Source organism: Canis lupus, chromosome 11 (genome assembly GCF_011100685.1).
Source record: "Canis lupus familiaris isolate Mischka breed German Shepherd chromosome 11, alternate assembly UU_Cfam_GSD_1.0, whole genome shotgun sequence".
Taxonomy (NCBI): domain Eukaryota; kingdom Metazoa; phylum Chordata; class Mammalia; order Carnivora; family Canidae; genus Canis; species Canis lupus.
This window is the reverse complement of record NC_049232.1, coordinates 45,793,987-45,818,509: the sequence shown is the minus strand read 5'-3', so window position 1 is coordinate 45,818,509 and position 24,523 is coordinate 45,793,987. Positions and strand designations below refer to the sequence as shown.

The 24,523-nt window shown below is 41.5% G+C and overlaps 1 protein-coding gene across 2 annotated transcripts in view; it reads left to right on the top strand.

Moving 5' to 3' along the window:
- Positions 1 to 24,523, top strand: part of MOB3B (MOB kinase activator 3B) — a 191,026-nt gene that overhangs the window by 67,284 nt on the left and 99,219 nt on the right. For both annotated transcript variants that reach the window (XM_038552573.1, XM_038552574.1), the window contains exon 2: positions 5,480 to 6,102. In XM_038552573.1, the coding sequence (XP_038408501.1) occupies positions 5,685 to 6,102 (418 nt within the window). In that variant the 5' untranslated portion in view covers positions 5,480 to 5,684. The remainder of the gene's footprint in view (positions 1 to 5,479; positions 6,103 to 24,523) is intronic.

Genomic DNA, 24,523 nt, shown 5'->3' with positions numbered 1-24,523 from the left:
TCTTTGGAATGGTGAAGCTCCTACGTCTGTGGAATGGTGACTCAGTATGGATCTCTGCTGTAAGGACCAGTGCATTGATTGATCACTGCTGTTGCTGTCTCTGCAGTATACAGGGGTACATGCAATGTTTTCATCTTTGGAATACTTAACTTTCATTTTTAATGCTAGACTGTCTGCACTGGTGGCTGAATAAATAAGTGAGTGAACCAGTGAGAGTGTCAACTTGAATGGATGTTCAAGAACCAGAAAATGACAGGTCATCAGAGCCGTGCAACAGGCTTCTGGGGGGCTGCACCTGCTTATACTGACTTCATCTGGTTCAGAAATAACATGGGCATTCAGAAGCTCAGAAATCATGCCAGTCTTTGAAGATTAAAATGAGGCAGCCGGGTTTTTCCCAACTAATCTAAAATGCAATGATATGGCAGCTTAAAGTTGGGGAGGTAGATTAGTTGGAAAAAAAAATAGAGCTGCTTCTCAGACAGGAATCTCTCTAATTTGGGGTTGTCTTGTGAGCAAAGATACAACTTAATGAGAAGGCAGGAATAAAATAGTACAAAAAGGTTGATGGAATCGCATTTTTAGGCATGTCCTTTACTGGAGCCTGGGAAGGTCAGGTAATATTCATTTTATTCACACACATACACACACACATTCCTTTAAGATAAAAACCTAATCTACTTTTATTCAGTTTCTGGGGTGTCAGAGAGTTCCATATACTATTCTAGCCATAAAGAGAAAATGGTGGGAAGATGAGAGATCAGACTAGTCATTCGTCAATTCTGAGGAGCTGGAATTTTAGGTAACACATGGGAAAGGAGCAGCCCATTTGAGAGAAAAGTCGGACAGATATCTTCATCTTTCAGGAGAGATGCTTCATAGCAGCACAGCAGCTGGTAATATTGGATCTCAGTGAGTTGGCAATGAGCTTACAGAGTGAGGTGGAGTCCCCAGATAACAAGTATAGAAGGTTCTATTTGTTTTCACTTTTGTGGTTTCACTTTGATGCAAAGGGTCCTTCATTTACTGTCATCTCTTCATTCATTCAGCCAACATTCAGTGAAGTTGGCTCTGTGCCAGGCACCATCCTAGTTCCTGGGACTCTGGCAATGAAAATGCCATGGAACGTCCCACATGGGGGACACTTCTGGGGCATTTCCCTTAGCTTCCTGCAGTAAATTGCCTTGCTGGCTGGTCCTGCCAGAAGGAGTCCTCCATCACATAGATGAGATATTGAACTACTTTCTCCCCAACTCATATCAGCTGGTTTCTCTCTTTTCTGCCTGCCTACCCTCCTCTGCTACCAACATCTCTTTAGAGGAGGTCAGAGTTAGAGAAAATGGATCTAAGAGTGAATGGGAGGATTGCTTTCTTCCTCATCTTGGCAAGGACACTTTGAATTTTCAACTAATAAGGCAGAAGACATCAATAGGAAAAGAAAAATAAGAACTTTCCCTGCCAGGGTTGCTTAGTTACCTTGTCAACATTCCCTTGCAGCCCAGCCGAATTCTCTTTGCATATTTTTATAGTGCACATGTTTTATTGCTATAATTGATCTATTAAGCAGAAAATATGGAGAACACATGGAGCTCCTGTCAATTTTATGCTGTTTATTTGGGTTTGCATTTTTCTCTTTCCGTAAGACTTCACTCTTTATTGTCCTTTTCATTCCTAACCGGAGTAATCCTGTGAAGAAATCACATCACTGCCCACGTTGGTGCATTTAACTTTGTAACTTAAAAAACAAAAGCCAATAAACTAACCTCAAACTAGACAGCAAATTGTGGACTTTCCAAAGGCAGACACCAAGTTTTCATTAGCTCTATGTCTGTGGTGCCTAGCCTTGAGTCTGGCACATAAATGGTCTTTAGTAAATGTCCACTGATTGAATGAGCACTTGTCTTCAGATATTTATTGAGAACCAGCATTGTAGTGAATGCTATTCATAACATAAAATTTGATTATAGCTTCCACCCAGGGGGCAAAACTTATGACTTGTTTTTTCCTTTCTGGAGACTGGACAAGGACAGAGAATAACAACTGTGTTGTTGCTAGTGCTACATTTTCTTTAGCCAAAGAATCTTTTCTTTATGAGGTTGCAGCAGCATTAGCAGCATCTACATTCTGTCTGGCATTTATGGAAAATTATTCACTGGTAACCTCCTGGGTTCTGGGCACTGTGCTCTCCAAATCAATCCAGATCAACAGACCAGGTGGTTGTCAGTCAAGGCATTTGTATTCAGAACAGTGAGTTTCCCCTCATTCTTCTTAAAAACACACACTCACACACAATTGAAGACTATGTTTATGAAGCACACTGTCGGCAGAACAACAAATGGAGGTTCATTTTGTCATCCGTTTACCCAGGCAGTCTTCCAATGGAGTGCTCCTCAAAGGGTATACTTCTGAGATTTTGCTAAAGTGCAGACATAGATCTATTAGGTCTGAGGTGAGGCCTGAGCACCTGCATTTCTAACAAGATCTCTTAGTGCCCTAATATGTCATCCATGGACAGTACATTTGGCATCACCAAGATCCCAGCGTAGCATCTGAGAAGTACTGCTCTAACCATTTAATAAGCCCACTGTGTAAATTATGGACAGAGGTCCTGATGGGGCTCTGGGTTGATAAGTAAGGACAGGTGGATTTCCTGTTCCCATTTCATTTCAAAACTCTTCTGGATATCTGCCTCAATACAGCATTGACACTCAAATAAAGACACAGATGCCTCTTTGTTCAGCCACTTGGTAGTATGATGAAATTGTTATTACCCATCCTGGATTGCAAATGTCTTTAAACATGGTGGCCCACCCTCCAATCTATCCCATCTCCAGAGAACTTCATTCTAGATGAAAAACTTTGAGCAGAAGAGACATCCTCATGTTTGAAGATGTCAGAATGGTTAATGCTTTTGAAAAGAGCACTAGAGAAGATCAGAGTTTCTGTTTCCTTATCTCTAAAGTGGAGATAAAAATACCACCTGTTCTAGCTTCTTTTATAGTCCTGTTGTGAGGAGCTTTGAAATCTATACATGAAGGAGCTTTGAAAACATAAAAATGTTCATGAGATTTTAAAGTAGCTTTAGTGAGAAAAAAAAAAATCACATATGTTTCAGTGCCAGAATGTTCTGGGTTCAAAATTTAGCCTTACCATCTACTAATTTTGTGATTTCTGCCAAATTATTGAATCTATTTGGGCCTCAGTTTCTTTCTGTGTTAAATGGTCATAAAAACATCCACCATGCAAGACTGTAGTGAGAACTAAAATGTTAATATATGTAAAGGATCTGGTACATAGTAGAGTTTAATAAATAGTGGCCAATAGTGGCACATTAAGGGACATGATTGAGAAATAAATCCCCAAAGATGATTTCCCTCCCTCCGGTAAACCTTTTATGTTGAGGCAAAAAGAAAGAGTGATTTTAAAGTTGGTTAAAGTTTTGAATAAATGCCCAGCCAGTTCAAGAGACTGATACCTTAAAGTTCATTATCTAACTATCTCTGGAATAAAAATCTCTAAAATTCATATAAGGTTTTAATAATTACTGAAATGTTTGTCAGCACTAGTAACTGTAGGACTTTGTGACAAAGATTTGCTATGATTATTCTGTGTCATTTACACACTGTCATCAGAAGTGCTAGAGAGTCTTTTGGTGGTATGCACAGGAGCCTGCTAGAGGGTAGAGGAAGATTTCACATTGATGTCCATGCAAGCAGATACTCCAGTCCCTGGGGAAACGGCCAAACAAATGATACTGAGGGTCATGTAAGGCGATGAAAGAAGATTATTCTGAGAACCATGGTAACTCATGGCACCCACATTATTAGAATAACAGAACAGCAAGTCTTATTTGCTGGAGACATGAAGGGGTGGCTCTTGGGTGGTTGCTGCTTTACTGTCAGCAATTAAGCATTTGTGATACAGAGGGTCTATTGTTCTTGTTATTGTTGTTTTTAAGATTTTATTCTTTTATTTGAAAGTGTGTGTGTGACAAGGGAGAGGGGCAGGTCTGGGTAAAGAGGCTTCAGAAATCAGCAGGAAAGACAGGTTGAAGGATATCACTCTTTAGAATAGAAGAGTATTGCTTTTTAGAATAGACAGTATCACCATTTACTAGGAGTCAAGAAACTGGATTTCAGTCCTAACTATGCCCGTACTAGCCATGGGATGTTGCTAGGCAAGTAAATTTATCTTTTAGAGACTCAGGGATAATGATAACTACTACAAATCTACTATGAAACACACCAGGATTTTGTAGGGATCAAATGAGATAATAGAGCACTGAAGACCAAAGCTACTCTTTCCAAAATGGTAGCCATTAGCTGCATGTGGCTATTTGAATTCCAAGTAGTTAAAATTCTGTAAAATGAAAAATTCAGTTCTTCAATACACTAGCCACATTTCAGGTGCTCACTAGCCATATATGGCTAGTTGGTACCATACTGGACAACAAAGATATAGAATATTTGCATTACACAGGAAGTTTTGTTGTACACCTCTGTCTCAGAACTCTAGGGGATGATATCAGAAATGTAAAGGATGAAATATTAGAGGGGTGATCAATGCCTTCATAGTTAAGGATTCTTGGAAGGAAACGAAACCCACTGAAGTGAGCTGAAGTTAAACAAGGGATTTATTTGACTAATTCAGGGAAAACATATGGATCTCAAGGGCTGTAATCACAGTGAGGCTTCAAAAATAATGAACCAATTCCTAGAAGATTATTAGGAGTTCAAGAAGCCACTCTTCTCACTGTTTCTCTTTTTCTCTTGACTTCTCCCTACAGCAACTTGTGCTCTTGTCTCTGTTTCTCTGCATCTCAGTGACATTTTCCTTCTCTCCTCCTCCCTCCTCCTTCTCTCCACTGCATCCTTTTTCTCCTGCCTTTCTTGTGCTTCTTTCCCCCTTCCCCTCTCTGCAAAGCAGCTTTCTTAATTGCGCTGCATGTGGTCCCAATAGGACTCAACCAGGCCTGGTTTTCACTGTTTCTCAGGAACAATGCCTGACAAAGGTTGGGCCCTGATCCCAAATTCCCAGGAGAGATATTCTTATTAGCCACCTTGGTGTGATAGCCACCCCTGCTCCAATCAGTTATGTTTAGGAGCATGGGGTAGTGATTCCTCTTTTACTCAATAAAGGCAGTGGTGGGTGGGGCTGATGCTCTAAAAAGGAGCATATGTGGGATGTGTGGGATGGGGATGGGGTCTTGACTCACGTGTTCACTTAAACATTTTAGAGAGTCCATTAGTCTATGACCACACAGGAAAGAGTTGCGAAAAATTTGCCCAAGGCCATGAAGGAAAAAGTTATTTGTGTGGTATGAATCACCATTACAGACGCTGGGGGGTTTGGCATATCCTCAACATCCTTACACCTGGATGGAAGTAAGGTACTGCCTGAAGCGACATGGAAATCAGATCTAAGCACGTGTCATTCCTTAACTACAAACTGAGTACTAATAAGACCCTTCTCTCTTCAGCCTTTAGGAAGAATCATGAGGTTCTCTTGGAAACTCTTCAAGAGGAAGATGGACAGAGCCGCTTAAAAGAGATTAAAGACCGCAGACCGCAAGACTGGGGCCAGAGGGCTGGCAGTGGAAAACCCTGCTGAGTTGTGACCTCTCACTGAAAAGTTCTAGGTGCCTTTTTGCTTCTTGCAAAAAAAAGGAAGAGAAGGAGAAGACCATGTCCATAGCTTTGAAGCAGGTGTTCAACAAGGACAAGACCTTCCGGCCCAAGAGGAAATTTGAACCTGGCACACAGAGGTTTGAGCTCCACAAACGGGCTCAGGCATCCCTCAACTCAGGCGTGGACCTGAAGGCAGCTGTGCAGCTCCCCAGTGGGGAGGACCAGAACGATTGGGTGGCAGTACATGTGGTGGACTTCTTCAATCGGATCAACCTCATCTATGGCACCATCTGTGAGTTCTGCACGGAGCAGACCTGTCCTGTGATGTCAGGGGGCCCCAAATATGAGTATCGGTGGCAGGATGACCTCAAGTACAAGAAGCCAACTGCCCTGCCAGCTCCCCAATACATGAACCTTCTTATGGATTGGATTGAGGTCCAGATCAACAATGAGGACATATTTCCAACATGTGTGGGTAAGTTCATGACCAGCTTCTTGCTTGTTTTGATGTATCTCACAATCTCAGAAAATTTTCAGAGGCTTCTTCTTGGACCGTCTTTTGATGCTAGGTAGCACCATATCAATGTTCCCTAAATTCCACCACACCTGCCACATCTTTTTCCATATCTAAGAACCTCCTGGAAATTAAAAAAAAAAAAAAATCATTTGCTGACTACTTACAATTATTCTGTGGACCTCATACCACATACTAGGGTACACATACGACCTGCTAGGGAACATTGCCTTGGTGAAATGTTAGATTTGATCTTGCTGGCTACCTTAGGACTAGACTCCAAACCTACCAAGTTATCCTGGTAGAATTTGCATTTTTTGGCTAATTAACTAGTTAAAGTTACGTTAACTCTGAAGCATTTATTGGTATTCATCTCTCAGGTTAGGGAATCCCAATGTGAGAATCCATGGGTTTATTTGGGAATCAAGCAATTCTGGGGAAGTAGAGATCCTGGCATTCTGTTCTACTCACTCCTGATCATTCATTATTAATTCCAGGCTTTACTGTTATGTGTAGATTCCTGTGTAAGTTGCTAGACCCACTAGGACACCGAAATGCAAATGCTTTCATTTGCTTGGTGCTCTGAGCCATAAAACCCTTCAAGGGGAAGGACCAAACCTTATCTCCCTTGTCTATTTCTTTATGCTGCTGATAATTGGATTTTCTGTGCACTGACAGGCTGAATGTAAAATTCAGGTTTATTGTTGTTGTTGTTGTTGTTTTGTTGTTGCTGTTGCTGTCGCTGTTGTTGTTTTAGGCCTGAGACTCAGTAAGAATGAGCAATATCCTATTTCCTTTCTGGTGTCTCTAGTGTCTAGCACAGTGCCTGGAAACCTTTGTGGACACTCAGAAAATATTTATGGGATGATTGAAAAAATACCTGTGCTATTGGACAGTTGTATTCAAAAGCTCTGAGATGGTTGGGATATAAAAGAAGCATTTGGAACACATTGTTGCAATCACCTCTAGATGGGATGTGTGTGTCCCCATGTGGCATATGGGAAGCTGAGGTGGGGGTGTATGGAAGTAATTAAGCTAATACCAGGGGGAAAATGTATACATTGATTAGGGCAGTATGTACATCTTGAAATATTCAGCACACAGACCAGTTTGCTCAGAATCACTGTGTTGCCTTGACTTGTCCAGCTCTCTCATGCTCTTGCTCTGTGATGTTCCTTGCTAAAGAAGGAAGTGGCCTGTGCCCTTGTGCAAAACTCCCTTGACTCACCAGCACAGGGGGAAGAAGACAGGGTTCAAAAGCTCCCAGAGGCATGTAGTAGGCACCTTGAAGGGGTGGGAATTTCTTAGGCTCATATCTTGTTGTACTTATATTGACTGTCAAAGGCTTCTCTTGTTGCTAGGAGGAATTTCCCCAACTGCCAATGCTCTGTGCAGAACACATGATAGCAATAAAGGTAAATAAATTTGGGCAAGGATACCTCCTCTTTCTTTCCTCTTCTGTTTCTGCTCCTTGATGCTTTGAACTCTGGGCACTTCTGTTGTCTCCAGCAGCTGTGGTTACCACATAGAGTTGGTGACCAGAAATAACATCGCAGAACCACGGTGTGTTACTTGAGAGTAAGGAAGTTTCTGGCAGTCTGCTTGGAAACTAGGACATCATAGATGGTTTTAAACTTTACTTGTAAAAAAAAACAAACAAACAAAAAAACTTTACTTGTAGAAGTCGTGGATGCCGCCATATCCCCCAGAATAATTGGCTTTGCTGTCCTTTTCCAGACATTTCCTTAGCCATTCAGTGGGCTTGCAGAATATACTCACCTGGTTGGAATCCTCTTTCAGCGTTTCCCAACTTTTGCTCCATAGTTCATAGTTCTGAGAGATCTTAATAGGTGCACCATGATTTTTTTTTTGTCCATGGAAAATAAGTTGGGAACTGCTTAGTGAAAATAATTTCTTTACTGCAGGACTTCTAATATGCTAATGTACATTATAAATCTCCAAGAAAGGAATACTTCAGTATGTAGTATTTCCTAATTCGAACCTGTATCTTTCTTTCTTTCTTTTTTTTTATGAAGCACCATTAGCATCTTTTGGGGAAATGTTAACCTATATAAGTTAGAGTTGTCAAACATTTGCTTGTATCAGAATTATGCGGACTTTCTGTTCAAAAGGCAAAGTCTTTGGCCTCTCCCCCTGAACAACTAAATCAGAATCTCTTAGATGAGACCTAAGAATCTGCACTTGTAATAAGCACCTGCCACTCCTCTGTTTATTTTAACTGCCCAGAATATTCTTCATTCTGAAACAGTCTATTTCTTATCTCTCTGATTTATCCGTCTTGTTTTCTCCTTCCGGAATCCCCTGTCTTCCCTGACTAGTGAATTCCTTATGCATCACTTATACTCTGTCCTCTGTGAAGGCTTCCACCCATTAGGATGTAAACTCCTTAAGTTATGGAATGTCTTTTATTCATTTGAATATTCTAGCACTAATTCCGGTCTTGGTGCTTTACAAGTTCTTAAATGGATGGATAGATGAATCACTGTATGGAAAGATGGGGGAAAAAATAATCTTTATAAAGTCCCAACACGTCTGTGGTGCTGGTGATCAAAAGTTAAACAGAACCTCTGAATCCCTTTGTCACCATCCTCATTATATCCTGCACCTTGCCTTCACAGAGATTAATTTTGTCTGTTTAATTTTTCCAGTGTGAAATGTTAGGGGTCAGTAAAAACCACCACCATCCGTTACCCTAAAGGTCTTCATCAGCATCCTGCTTACCTCTGTCATTTGCCCTGGGATGATATTGTTGCTATCTTTTGAAAAAACTTGTCTTTAGGAGCCACTTACTTTCTCTGTTAGAATTCATTTCCTCCTCTTCTCCCCCACCCCTCCATTCCAGCCTACTTATCTTCCTTTTGATCTTTGTTCTGCCGGTGAGTCATTATCATGGAAATGATCAAGATGTCTGTCAGGAAAAAGTAAAAGAAGAATTCTCTGCAAAACAGCAGACCCCGGGTGGATGAGAAATGGGAAGTTCTGCTTAGCATTATGGCTTTGAATCCCAGGCATATTTCTGTGTTCTTGCCTGGGAGTTGGGAGGGGTTCAGACTTCACCTCCTCCCCACTGTGATCCAAGGAAATAGGACTGGAAAATACTGACAGATGTGAGGACTTCACCCTCAGGTATTAAAGCATATAAACAGCTGTTGATCTCTGCCATTGAAACATGAGGGAAAGAAAAGCTTTCATCTGTTCTGGATCCTGGTTTAACTAGGAGACCTATACTATTTCGAAGTCTAGCATTCTCAGTTGGGAGCATACCGAACAGATGTGGCTCCCTTGTGAACCATAGTCTCCTCCACTCCCCCCTTGATCCCCTCCAGCTTCCTTTGTGAAAAAGTCAACAGATGTCCCTGTGAAAGCTTCTAAGACAGCAGTAACTTCAGAAGCACAGGCCACCTCCTCTTCCATTGTATTTCTTCAACCACTTTTAGAGATAACAACAGAAAAATAGCCTTCTTCTTTATTCTATTGCTTGTCTAGTGAATAATAATTTTATGTTCTAGCCTTCAGCTTCTCTGTTTTTCTCTTATGTAATAGGATGTAATATCTTTGTTTTAACACTAGGAAAAAAAATGAGTGGAAAACTTAGAGCTCCTCCAACTCATGTTTTTAAAAAGTCTCTGAACAGGAGGAATAAGAACGTTTAAAAATTAATTATATGATCTCACCTACCTTTATGGTTTTAGAATAGATGGGTGTCAGGGAAGGAAAGTGAGAAAGGCGAGGGAGGGGACTCAACATCTATAGAGCCTGCTAAGTGCCAGTGTTAATCTTTCTTAATTCTTGCAATAACTCAGTTAATTAAACATTCCATTTTACCAGTGAGAATGCTGACACTTAAACAAGCTAAGGGGCTTTCCCAAGGTTGTACAGCTAATAAGTCATTTAGAAGTTAGAGTTTGAGCTCAAGAGTGGTGAAAAATCTATGCCCTTGTCTCCCACTACCATTCATATCATCAATCATTATTTTGCAAATTTTCCTTCACACGGCTAAAGATTTCTCAATCAGTGGTTCTAGGAAGTTGTCTAAGATGGATAAAATTTTACATAACTTGATTTTGTTATAACTTTTAAGGAAATAGTTCTTTTTTGGATTTTGTTTTATTTTGGTTTTGTTTGCTCCTATTTAAAAAATCACCTCTGAAAGATGCCTCGGTGGCTCAGTGATTGGGCGTCTGCCTTTAGCTCAGGTCCTGATCCCTGGGGTCCTGGGATCGGTCAGAATGGGGCTCCCTGTGGGGAGCCTGCTCCTCCCTCTGCTGGTGTCTCTGCCTCTCTCTCTGTGTTACTCATGAATAGATGAATAGAATCTTAAAAAAAAAAAAAAAAAAAAACCATTTGAGAAGTGCCTGATGTGTGTGTCCAGGCACTATAACTGTTTCCATGTTCCATTCCAAGATCGGAGAAGGGATAACTTAGCTCATGAAAACAGTTTGTGGACTTGCAGTGATCTGTTATTACAGTTCATTCATTCATTTATTGATTCATTCATTCAATAAATACTTGTCAAACACCTGCTCAGAAGCAGGCCCTTTTTAGACACTGAGAGAGCAAGGTAGAGTTCATGTCCCTGAGCAGCTTCTATAATGTCCAGAATGTCTGGTTGCTCTGTATGGTTTTCTGAAATAAGTAGTTTGTGTAGTGGTCAAGTGCATTGTGGAAATAGCTGCATCCCTTTGGCAACTTTTCTCATGAAGCTACAGCTGAGTTTCATCCTCTCTCAAAATATGTGGCCAGGAAACATGAGACTATAAAAATGTCCATGGGGAGAGCTTTTCAGACATGAAGTGTCAGGGAACTGAGTTTATAATTAGCCTGTAAATTTTAACTTTTTATTTTTTATTGTATGTCTCCCTCATTTTTTGGTTTTGATATAAATCTGTATAACACTGCCAAGACAGAACATACATCCACAAAATGTATTTACAGTGTGGTAGAACTAGCGCTGGACTTGAAACAGAGACTTGAATTTATTCAACTAGCTCTGCCATCACAAGGTGTTAGGTGACTTGGTAAACACATAACTTCTGAGCTTAAATTTCTCTGTTTGTAAACTGACCATTGTAATTTGATCTCACAGGGCTGTTGTAAGGATTAAAGGAAGCAATGAATAGAAACCCAGCCCAGAGCCATAATGATCCTAGACTGGTGCTGAGAAACAAATGTGTTCATTGCTTCTCTCTCTCTGCATATATTTCCACATAACTATCAACCAAAATTCATGGAGACCAGTAGGCAATTTCTGAACAGTATCCCTAGAAAAATAAAATGCACTATAAAAGACTCAACAAGATTTTTAAAAATTAGCAGTCTCCATTACTGAATTGCTCTATCATGGGGTTGTAAATACTTCAGGTTGTTGTCTCTCAAAGACTTTGGAAATTTTTGATGTTTTTTAAGAAACTAGAGCAAATCCTGGTTTTGTGGATGGATACCTAACTAGTAGGGAAAAAGCCATTTGTTTGGGTCTTCTCACTTGGTTTTCAGAAAACCAGATCTCTCGAGGATGGGGAAAGGATCCGTAGGCAGCCTAGTGCCAAGAATGGAGCTCCCACGAGCTAGCAAGTTTTCCCAAGGCTCTGGAAACACAATTTGCCCTTAGGATCTAAGAGACTGGCTTTCTAAGAATTTACTAGTTGGGAGGACATAATAAAGCTGCCATCTTTTGGACAGGTACTGCCCTAAACACTTTACCTATATTATGTCATTTAAAGTGTAAAACAACTCTCTAAGGCACATAGTATGATTTCAATTTCACAGATAAAAAAAGATTAAGTAACTTGGCCAGGGTAACACAGGCAGAGCTAGGATTCAGACCCAGGGTGGCCCAGCTCTAAAGCCCATGGTCTCAACTACTCCCAACATCTCATGTGTGTGCTATACTTACCTCAGAATCAACATCACCCTTGATTTACCCCTGTCTGTTGCATCAGATGTTAAGTCCTTCCTGGAAAAAGTCCTAAGACAAACCCAACAGTCCCAGCAAGGGATGAAAATAGACATGGTCCAGCATCTGATACAAATTGTACTGGGTCCTTAAGATTTTACTCATTTGAGAGAGAGAGAGAGCATGAGCAGGGGGAGGAGAAGAGGGAGAGGAACAAGCAGACTCCACACTGAGTGTGGAGCCCAAAGTGGGGCTTGACCCCAGGACCCTGAGATCAAGATCTGAGCTGAAATCAAGAGTTGGATGCTTAACCAACTGAGCCACCAAGTGCCCCTAGTTCTGTTCTTTTTAATAACTTGCCTCCTCTTGGGTGCTTGGGTGGATTGATTTAGCAACCGACTCTTGGTTTCAGCTCAGATCATGATCTTGCAGGTTGTGGGACTGAGCCCCACATTGGGCTCTATGCTCTGCATGGAGTCTGCTTCAGATTCTCTCTCCCTCCTGCTCACTCTCTTAAATAAATAAGTAAGTAAATAAGTAAGTAAATAAATAAATAAATAGATTGTAAAAAGAACTTGACTCCTTTAGGTTCTGTGCTACCCAAGTTTGTTCAGTTGTATGTTGAAAACATGCAGACATAGCTGAATTCACTCTCCCATACCCCCACTGGCTACTGGAGAATTGATGGTCCATTGTGGATGATTACAGTTACCTGCCTTGTTAACTCAATACTACAGTGACTTGGTGGCTCTGTTAACGAGGACAGTCTTAAATAACCACCCCCACTGAACAAATCCCAAGAGATACCTCTGAAAAATGGTGAGTGCCTCCATATGATAAGAAGCAGAGAAGAAGGGAAGTAGATACAGGGAATCAGACAACCTAGAGACTGCCCTAAGGTAAGGCTAATTACCTGCTGTCCCAACCTGCACTGAGTTCTCCATTACCTATGCTATGTAAGTTTAATGGGCCAGATCTCAGGTGACAAGTTGTTACATCTCAGCATCAGTCAGGAAGGGAAAGGGGATATGTGATATTCAGTGGAAAATGGAGATGAAAAACAAAAGCTGTAAAGGGGGGGGGGGGGCATCTGTTGCTTCAACTCGGTTGGTGATTATAGACATGGCATCCCTTTTTAGCCATTGAAGGTTATGCTGTGGAGGTCAGTGCTGCATGGAGAAGCAGGCCAGCTCAGAGCCGTGACATAGGGATGTGGAAATATATCTGGAAGTGCAATGAGATGGACAAAAGTGACTCAACCACTTGTCTAGAACAGAGTATGGAGTTGGAAGGAACAGTTGTATAAGCCACTTGAAGTGAGGATGAGACCCCTAAGCATGTAGTGGAATTCCCAACTGACTTGTACAGAGAGAACAGGTTCACTTATCTGAGCAGATCACATCAACAGAGCCCTGACACCAGAGACCTTCCTCCTCTACCCTCCTGACCAGGGTATAGATACTTAAATGATGTCATTTTGAAGAGAGATCCAATTTTTGGCCTGCCATAAATCTGTGTGTAGGGAGAGATTCACTAGCTTTTTCTTTAAAATACCTTGTAGGTCTAGGGACATATGTTGTCTGTAACGCCTCTGTAGACAGACCTTTCTGTTGTTTTATCTTTAATAACTCATGCTAAATGCATAGTGTAAGTGATAATTCTATCCATGTTTTCCTTCGCATGATCATCTTTTCTATTAAGTCTTTTCTAATAAAATGGATGCTCTGGGAAAATGAGCCAGTTTGGAGCAGGAAGTGGAGAAGTAGTAAAAAGGAGTAAAAGCATTAGTGTCTAATAGATGTGACTTTGAATCCCAGTAACCAACTTTTACTAGCAAATTTTCAGTTTCTCTACACTTGTTTCTTCATCTATAAAATGCGTGTAACAGTACCTACTTCGTGGGATTGCTGAGGGTATTAAGTAACATGCTACATTTCAAACACTTAGCTCAGGGTTGGATATGCTTTAAATGTTAGTATCAGTGTGATGAGATAGACTCGTCAGGTGAATTGAAGTGAAAAAGGAAAGAACCTAGGATAAAAATCCATTAATTCTATCAGACATTTGACTGTGGAGTTGATCATCCATGTTCCCTTCCTCTTTTGCTACATTTTGTGGAACCAGTAGAAGAAAATGTAAACCTTCAATGGGATGAGATTAACTTTGCTTGGCCTTGACAGCCAGAGCCAAGAACAGGTCCACAATAGAACTTTAGAAGATAATTCACATTCTCAGCATATGGGTCTGCACCAAGCCAATCCCACCTTCTTGTTTCTGCCATAGGATGTAGCCCTTCTACTAAGTGGAAACCTGGAGAACTAGTTACTGCTATGCAAGTGTAGATTTCTATTGATTGATGCCATGTAGTTCATATTGCAGAACAAATATATTCCTAAAAAATATGAAGGAGTTGAAATTTTTGTCATTTGGCTAATATTTTCCTTTCTCAGAGAAAGTTCAATATTTAAAGAAAGCTTGTCAAAAAATGTGAATACCTCTTCAGTGGTGTGTCTAATTGATTCTTAGTGCATGCCCCTGGAAATGAAAGTGTTTTCACGGAGAGAACAAAATGAATTGTTAGTTTTCTCACAGGAAAAGGAGAAATCATTCTTCAAAAGAAGCTGTAGATTTTGGTGTTTCTGCATCATTCAGCCCAGGATCTCGAGAGTGGAGAGGAGGGATGATATAAGGGAGAAGCTCCAGCCAACTGCAGAGTGTTTGTTTTGTTGCTTACCCCCTGAGTCATAGCATCTGGGAAACTGCCAGCAATGACAAGGCTGAAGGGAGGGAGCCCTAATGGTTGGCATGGCAGCACAGTGGAGCCTCAGCATCTGGGGATGGCCGAGAATTACTTGTGGATGACTTCCTTCAGCATCACCTTGGCTGCCGGGCCCAGCCAGGGAGTCCTACCATGGATCCTGTAAGGAGCAGAGGGAAGGAAGTTGTTGAATATTAGAGATATACCTGTTATGACCCTTCATAAAATATAAACCATTCATATTCTGGCATCCCAAAGTACAGAAGAAAAAAGCCTATGGCTGAGGGCATCTATCTTCCCATGTCTTTGAAGAGAAGTGTGAGTAAATGTATTAATGGTGTATACCAAGGTCCCAAGGAAACTATCTGTGAGCAGGAACTGTCAAAACACATGGGATGTGTTTTGATGGTTTTATTTGTTTTCTAAAAATAGTGTAGAATGAGTGGCTCGTCATCAGTCCAGGTTCAAATCCGTTCCTCTCTTTATGGGCTCTATGACTTGGCAAGCTAAGACTTGAACTTCTCTGAGCCTGTTTCCTTGCCTGGAAAGTGAGGGGTAGTAATGATAATATCTGCTTTGTAAGGTTGTGAGAATTAAGTGTAATAATGCACATGAAGCCCTTCGTGAGTTCCCGGCAGAGAGTTAAGTACTGAGTAAATTTGAGCTTTATTTCCTTTTCGCAGTGATATGAAAAGGGGAGACTTATGATTTATTACAACTTCCAATGTCTGATTACAGAGGAGAATTTCTCCTGTAGCATTCTCTGCACACTTTTTTTCCAACTGAAGTAAAAATTGAGAAAAGTTGTTGACCATATTGTAATTATAGTAATTATCTTGGAAAAAAATAATTTCCACATCCATTAGAATCCCAGTTAAGAATCAAAACTTGAACACCAGCTGAATGCAGTAGATTCTATTTTTTATGTAGGGCAGTTAAATTCCAAAGTTTAAAATACAGTGGTAGTAAGATTAACGAACATGAATTACCTATTCTGGGCCAAGCACCATGCTCATTTCTTTCTGTATATTTTTTCCTAATCCTCACAGAAGCTATGGTTGACTGTTATTATTCCTATTTTAAAATGAGAAACCTGAGATGGCTCTCTTTCCCCAAAGTATGGGCTGAGCTGGAAAGTTAGAACTGGGGTGACAAAGGGAGTGTCAGGGATTACTAGCACCTGGGAGCCAGGGCTGCTCATAGGAGTTGGGAGCACAGAGCAAAGACCTGGTCTACAAGCATTGGAATCAAGAAGATGAGTTCAAAGGAGAGAGAGTTAGAAAAAGTACCTGAGCATCTGTTATATTCCTCTGTCTCCTGCCAAGGCTTCCCCTGGTCTTTGGCAAAGGAGCCTGGGGCATGTATGTCACAAAGGGTAGGCAATGGATCTGAGAACAAATAGGCCATAGGTCAAGTGATTGACCTATGGAGAAAACAGGTAATTAACAAATAAATGTATGATATAATTTTAGGTAGTGATAAGTTCTAGGAAGACAGCTGAAGGTGGAACACGGATTGGAGATGTTGGAAGATTTGAGACAGATGTAGAACCATGGTTCCTAATTTTTTCTTTCCTTTTCTTTTTCTTTTTGATCTCATAAGTCTTCCATACTCTTAAAAATTACTGAAAATTTCAAAGGCTTTTCGTTTACATGGTTATATCTATCAATAGTTACCATCTTAGAAATAACAAGTAGGAAAGTTTACCAGTATTTATTCATTGAAAAAATAGTAAACTTACCACATATAACATTTTTCAAGAAAAATAAATTTCCCAAAATAAAGAAAAATTAGTAAGAAGAGTGATATTGTGTTACTTTTTTGTTGTTGTAAATCTCTTTAATGTCTCTTTAGAGACACACAGTACTTTGAAAACCACCAATACAGTAAAACAATGGGGAAGCCAATCCTTTGCACCTACTAGGCACTTGACATTTTGGTTGAATGAACACAAATTAAAATTGCATTGAGGGTTTGCTCTGCATTGTAACAATGGTGACATTGGTGACATCATGATAGTATAAGCCAGTTAGACAACACTGTTCTTAGGGCCCCATTGATCAGTAGGACATAAACTTTGTGGTATTTACCCAGCAGTACTGATGGTCTTTCCCCTCTGTTCATAGTTATGTAGGCTGTCTCTCACAGAGGACCACCAAAAGAAAGATGCTAATTACTCTCTTGAAAAAAATGAACCGTCTGATTTCTTTAGCACTGTGTTCACACCAACCTAAAGAGTTACTTCAAACTAGACACTTAATTGGTGGTTCTTAATGTGCATCTAGGTAGTATTTTAAAATTAGAATGCTGTGAAATAATTATTGTGCTGTACAATGAAGAATGGTAGCCCACTACCATTTATTCACCTTGCAAATTTTATGTAACAAAATTCAACTTTATTCAAGTTCAGGATAGTGTTCTGTCTGAATCCGAGAGGTCATGGATTTCTTCTCACCATCAACTGATACATACTCTTGTAGAATGCCAACATTAGCCAAGGCATAAGTAATACTTGTAAGCTATTATGGAAAAGAAATTTAATGAATGATCTAGAAAATATTTGCTCATTGGGATTATCTGTGGCCTGGTCTTTGCATCAGCATAGATAATTAGTTTTGGCATTAACTGAGCCTCCTGACAAAGGACGCTGTGCTGGACACAGCAGTTAGTCAGCTTTGGAAGGCAGCTATGCTCACCACTATACCACCAACGCTAGTCAGCTTTGAATAGACATGGCCATAGTGCTTCAACCTACAAATGGACAGATATGACACAGATTCTGTGGATAGACTTGTTTTTATTTATTTATTATTTTTTTAAAAAGATTTTATTTATTCACAGAGACAGAGAGAGAGAGAGAGGCAGAGACACAGGCAGAGGGAGAAGCAGGCTCCTTGCAGAGAGCCCGATGTGGGACTCAATCCCGGGTCTCCAGGATCATGCCCTGGGCTGTAGGCGGCACTAAACCGCTGCGCCACCGGGGCTGCCCGATAGACTAGTTTTTAAATGAGATTTTAAAAATATCTTATGCCAGGAGCACCTGGGTGGTGCAGTCAGATAAGTGTCTGACTCTTGATTTCAGCTCAAGTCATGATCTCAGAGTCATGAGATTGAGCCCTGGGTCCAGCTCCACACTTAATGAGGAGTCTGCTTGAGATTCTCTTTCCTTCTCTCTCTCTGCCCTTCCCGCTCATGCTTGTGCTTGCTCGCGCTCTCTCTCTATAAAATAGATAAATCTTTTAAAAATATCTTATGCCAAATGAAATGTGTTTTATTGCTTTGTTAGGGGCACATCTTACATCTGCCTTTCTGAGTGGATTATGTCATTATCTAGTTTTGATTTTATGCTGTTGCTCTAATAATGATGTATACCATTTACTGAGCATCTATAATGGATTAGGTTCTTTACAAAGTTCACATACTTTTAATAAACTATTTATTCATTCATTCATTCATTCATTCATTCATTCGAGACACAGAGAGAGAGAGGCAGAGACACAGGCAGAGGAAGAAGCAGGCTCCACGCAGGGAGCCCAATGTGGGACTTTATCCTGGGACTACAGGACCATGCCCTGGGTAGAAGGCAGTCACTAAACCACTGAGCCATGTAGGCATCCCTACTAAACTTTCTAGAGAGGTGTGTTTTTTTTTTTTTTTTTACCTGTTTTCCAAATAAGGATACTGGCTCAGAGAGGCACAGGTCACACAGCTTGTAAAGGCCTGCAGTAGTTCTTTTTGACTTCATTGTGTTTTTTCATTATGATAAGCACCTTCTAGGCATGTGCATGCATGCCTTTGCATGAACTCACAGACATAGAGACACTCAAAGACTGAGAGAGGAAAAATGAAAGGATTATTTAAAGTCACAAAAAGTTTGACTTCTCTATGACACGAAAGCATGAGGCCTTTGCAGAAGACATCCTACATGGATGAAATAAGGTATTTCAAGTCAAGGCCTTGAATGCTAGGATTTTGACACATAGTCACCTGTGACTTGGGACATTGATACCAGTAGGACAAACCTCCCATTAATTAATAGGTGGTTCAGTGATTTTCATGTGTGTGGTGAGGGTTGATTGTAAGTATCTGTGTCTGTGTGTTAAAGATTAAAAGTCTCACTGGTTAGGAAGAAGAAGAGGAAAAAAATAAAAGAATATGATGGTATGTCCTGTGGTTGCATGCCAAGACCCTGAGCAGACCAGTATAATATAGGCTCAGCTTTCAGTTTTCATTGTCATGTGCATAGTCCCTGTGCCTCCCCTCTTTTGCTCCTCAGTTTGTTAACCCTGTTTCCTCTGCTGTAATTCCAGATGACCTGGGTCATAAGGTTGCTATGAGTTCTTAGGATAACACATAAGTTTGGCATGTAGAAAATGTTCAATAAATATCAACTACCATGATTCCTAATAATACCAATACTGTATATTTGCAAAGTAGTGCTGTGTCTTTCTCCCATAGAAGCTGCACATCCCAATTAATGATTGAGGCTCCCATAAATAAAGACCCTAGAGTCCTCAGGCCCCTTGACAGGCAGGGTCAGAGGCAGGTTTCTGGACTTCCTGTAGAGGTGGACTTTTCAGCCGTGGTTTCTCAGTCACCCCTCAGCCAGTTGACACTTTAGGGCCCATGAAATTTCTTTAGCCCTAAAACATGTTGATGGTTAAAATAGCCCTGGAATCTGGCAGTCTTTATCAGTCTGTGATGACTCATGGGGCTGATTGGACTCACTGTTATTTCAGGTGCCACAGGTGTACATTTCGCCTCCTGCGGCTCCCTGGCCTCCCCGCAGTGCTATCCAGCAGCTGGCCTTTGAGCGGGGTCCATGGGGGCACGCTGTCAGCTCAGGAGAAATACACCCAAAAGTAGGGTTCAAGTTTTTCAGATATAATAGTGTAGCCTTTTCCAAGACAGTTTGAAAGGGGGTGTTATCAAAGTGAACCTTTTAAATTACCCAATAAATGGATCTATAAGGATAGGTTTTTTGAAAAACCTAGGTTTCAGACCTAGGTTCAGGGTTATTAATTCAGCGGCTGCTTATTAAGCCCATGCATTCCAAGTCCTGTATTCATCAGTGGGGTACAAAGACCGGTCTGCCCAGTCCTTGTGCCTACCTCTCAGGGGCCCCTCCATACTCCCGAGAGCCCTCTGTTCTCGTAGTTGGAGCGTTTAACCCACCAGAGGCTCTGACTTTCTCCTCAGGTTTTAGTGTCAGGCTGGACTTTCCTAATATTATTTATTAGCCAACTACACTCCCCAAATTCAAAGACTACGAAGTGAATTCTTGCCTGGAGCTCTACCTGGTACCCCAGTCACTTAAACTGGCATCCCAGCTGACTGCCCGCTTGTGCCCATATTGGGGTCACTGCTGGTGTCCAGACTGATAACAGAGTCCACATTACCTGATGCCAGCCCCTCCTATGCTGACCAGTGGCTAGCCCAGGCCAGTCCTCTGTCCTCGTGCTATCGCAGTCTGCCATCTGTCAGGGCTCCATTGGTTGTCTCCTACTGAGTTTGCCCCAAGCATCTGCCTCATCCTCATGAGTCTGTCAGGGGCCCTAAGCCTCCTGCCACTGAAGAGGGCCTCCTACCACCAACTGAACAGAAGCTCTGAAGCCAGCCACAACTTCAGGCTGGGCACTGTGCTTTGAGCAGGGAGCAAATGAGGGCTTCCAGGCTGGGCAGGAATCGGGCTCTGAATCAAGCTCCCCTCTAGCTGATAGTGCCCTGACTCTACTGCTCAGGCTTTTTCTAAGTTTTCTTTTTATTTTTTTAAAAGATTTTATTTATTCATGAGAGACACACACACAGAGAGAGGCAGAGACCTAGGCAGAGGGAGAAGCAGGCTTCCTGCAGGGAACCTGATACAAGACTAGATCCCAGGACTGCGGGATCATGACATGAGCCAAAGGCAGATGCTCAACCACTGAACCATCCAGGCTTCCCAGTTTTTTCTAAGGTTAATGTTCTGCTCCTCTGCCCAAGCTGAAGTGACTGAGAGATGGTACAGCCCCTTCCTCATAAGAATTCTCGGTGCCCCCAACTACCTATGCAGTTTTGCTACTGCTGCCTGTGAATGTGGCTTCCAACAGGTAAATTGGTTCACATCACAATGTCTTAATGGTATTGCAATGAAATAAGGACAGGAAAAATGTATCAGACATATTGCATGGGAGGGCCTTATCAAAATGTTCCATTCATCTAGTCCAGCAGTCCATCTCCTTAATTTAAGAAATAACAATGTAATTTCTGTTCTCCCATAGTTTTTAGATGTTTTTTTTTTATTTTCAGTAGGATTTAGCAAAGTCATTATCCCATGCTTTAAGAAGAGGCCTCTAGACTAAAAATAGTACATTGTTTTAAATGACATGATTTTAAAAATCCTGAAGTCTTTTTTCTTTGGAGAATAAGAAGTTTCAGATCTAAGACAGGCAGATGTTTCCCTAAGGATGATTCTCACTCTATTGCATAGCTCACTGCTCATAAATAATGAGTTTGACAAATGTAGGATGCATCAGTGAATTTCAGAAGGAAGGGCTCTGGTGACAGTGTTATTATGCACATTGTAGTAGCTGAAGGGAGATTTTATATATATATATATATATATATATATATATATAAAATCAGAAATGACTGCTGTGTTTTTTTTTTAACCCATCAAATGATTACAGTCATCAATGATTAGTAGATAAATAAACAAATTTGATAAGAGAGCCATGGCCCCTTAACTGGCTCATGTCCAATAAAATGGAGTTATCCTATTGCTGTCAGCAAGGGCTTTAAACTCACCAATAAGGACTAAGGTTAACAAATAATTTTATTTATTTATTCATGAGAGAGAGAGGCAGAGACACAGGCAAAGGGAGATTCAGGCTCCATGCAGGGAGCCCGATGTGGGACTTGATCCTGGGTCTCCAGGAGCATGCCCTGAACCGAAATCAGGCCCAGCTGCTGAGCCACCCACGTCCCAACAAATAACTTTATATATGTATATTTTTTCCTATAGTCGTCTTTGATATTCTAGGAAGTTCATTCTTCATTCTTTTTTTTTTTCATTCTTCATTCTTTAGTTCATTCTTCACATAGCAGATAGTCATTTTCTTGAAAATCACAAGTCAGAAAATTCTCTGCTTAAAAAAAACTCCAGTATCTTCCCACTACAATCAGAAAAAGTCCTAAATCCTTCCCTTGGTCTGCTACATTCTTCATCAGCAGGCCCTTGGATACTCCAACGTGCTCTTATACAATTTCCCCCTGCCCACCAGACTCCAGGCCTTCTTTGTAAGCTTTCCAACCCCACCACCCCACCCCCACTCATTCTTCCTCCCACTCCTCACCTCCAAGCCTTTTCCCTTTCTGCTCCTGGTGTCCAGAACACTCTGCCTGGATTTTTACGTAGCTGGCTCCTTGTTATTCACGTCTCAGCTTGGAAAGAACTTTTCTAAACATCAGACATAATATGACATAGATCCCTTCTGTTTGTCTCTAGTAGACCATCCATTTTCTTAATGCTATTTTTATTCTGAAATTATCGTATTCATTTATATTAGTTAACAGGGGTAAAAGAACCAATAGTTTCTTATTAAAAATCAAATAATACATGAAAATCATCATCATATATCTGAAAAATTATCTTTTTCCATGGACATGACTGCCTGAAAGAAGTTGTCTAATTCAACATATATTTTACTCACTATGTGCCCCCGTACAGTAGTGACTTCGAGGGGCCAATCAGACAGTGAGCAAATATTTACCAAATATTTCACGTGCACCAGATGTGTGCTGGTGTGCTGAATACCATGGTAAGCCAAATGAGCATGACCTTCTCTTCACGGAACTTAACATCAAATCGTGAGTGAGACATTGCAAAGGATGGAAACACAGTGAGCACAGGAATCTCTCACATTCAATGTAGCTGCCTGAGTGCCTTGAGCAGTGCCTGGCACAAGAAAGTGCTTCACATAAGTTGACGAATGAACAAGTGAAATGAATCATTACAAATGTGGGAAGTTTAGCAGAAGAAAATGCAGTGTGCCAATATATAAAATATAAATGCATTCACAAATACACACACACACTCTGTAACAGCTGGAGCTCAGAAGTGTTATTTAAGGTGACACTGGATGGTGGTGAGTTGGATTTAGCAAGGGTGAGAGAGGAGAGGGGAGAGGTCTAGGCAGAAGGACAGAGCCATGTGTGTGGAGGCTCTCAGGTGAGAAAAATGTGCATCTCCAAAGGATAAAGAAGGCAACTGTGAGTGCTGCACAGTGAGTGAGGCAGGAGTGACACACAAGGGGTTCCCAGGGATAATGGGGCCTTGGAGGCATGCATGAGAACATGAAATGAAGGTCCTGACAAGAACTGCAGGCTTTATTCTGCTGTGATAGGGAGCCTCTGATGGCAGATAAGCGGATGCAAGCCTTGAAAAATAAAAGGATTGCCCTGGCCACAATTTCAGGAGGGGCAAGGATGGATACATGGAGACCAGCTGGGAGCCCACTGCAGTGGTCCAGACAAGAGCTGATGTGAGCTTAAACTCAAGTGTGGAGAGAATTTGGTGGATTGGAGAGATTTAGCAGGGAGAATCAGTGGAGTATATGGGGATAGAGTATATGGGGAACAGGAGAAATAAAGGTAACTGCTAGTTTCTGTCTTGAGCATCTAAGTAGAGCCGCTTAGTGAGATTGAGAATCTTGGAGAAGTTTGGGGGGCTGGAAGTTTGGATGAACTGATTTTGAGGTGCCTCTGAGACATCCATGTGAGAATCTGCACCGGGTTGATGAATATACACAGGTCTGGGACTTGGAAAAGAGGTGGGCCATGCAGAGGGCATTGAAGCCATAGGTGTGGCTTCGCTTCAGGAGGGAGTTTAAGAAGAGAAAGGGCTAGTCCTGCTGCAGAGTCCGGTGTGTTGGTAAAGGGGCTGGAGAAGTCAGAGTAAGGAAAACCGGGAGAATAATGTCCCCAGAACAGAGGGAAGGAGGGCTGCAAAGAGTAGCATATTAAAAAGTTAAGATGACACAGGAAAGCCCAGCATGTCACAGGTCAATAGAGCGAGAGGGGCAGGCAGCAGTCCAGGAGAGGCGAACACGTTTTTTACGGCAGCCCTGTTCTCCTGAAGAGATTCTGATGGACCTCAGTGCCTAACAGAGCCTAGCCAGCTCTGCTTCCCTGTTCCAAAGCAGGGGCCATCTGTCTGCAGGGGGAGGAGTGAGAGACATGAAGCCGCCACGCATCTCCAGAGAGGGTGAATGAACACTGTGGGTCTTGACTTCTCAGTTCCACTTCTCCACTCATGTTGCACTGCTTCCCCCGCCCTCGTTCCCTTCCACCAAATTGCCTGCATTCACTATGCTCACTCAAGTGGTTTTCTCTTTTGTTCAATCAAAAGGCCCTTGGGCAAGCCAAGAACTCTGACCTGCAGAGAAAAGGCTGCTTGCCCTCTGCAGGCTCCATTAGAGGTCACCCTTGGCAGTGATTGAGTAGCTTAGCAGGTTTACTGCTGGAGCCTGCAGTTCTTACACCGTAAATTAAGAATCCCATGCACCTTCCACATGCACTGAAAGGCTTCATTCTCCTCTATAAATAACGGGGATTCTAAAGACCTTGACGATTCACAGCACAACCTCTCTCAGTTGTTTTGCTTCCAGGAACTTTTTCAGACTTGATTCACTGGAAGGGTGGAGATGGGGCTTTGCAGACTCATTTTTGGT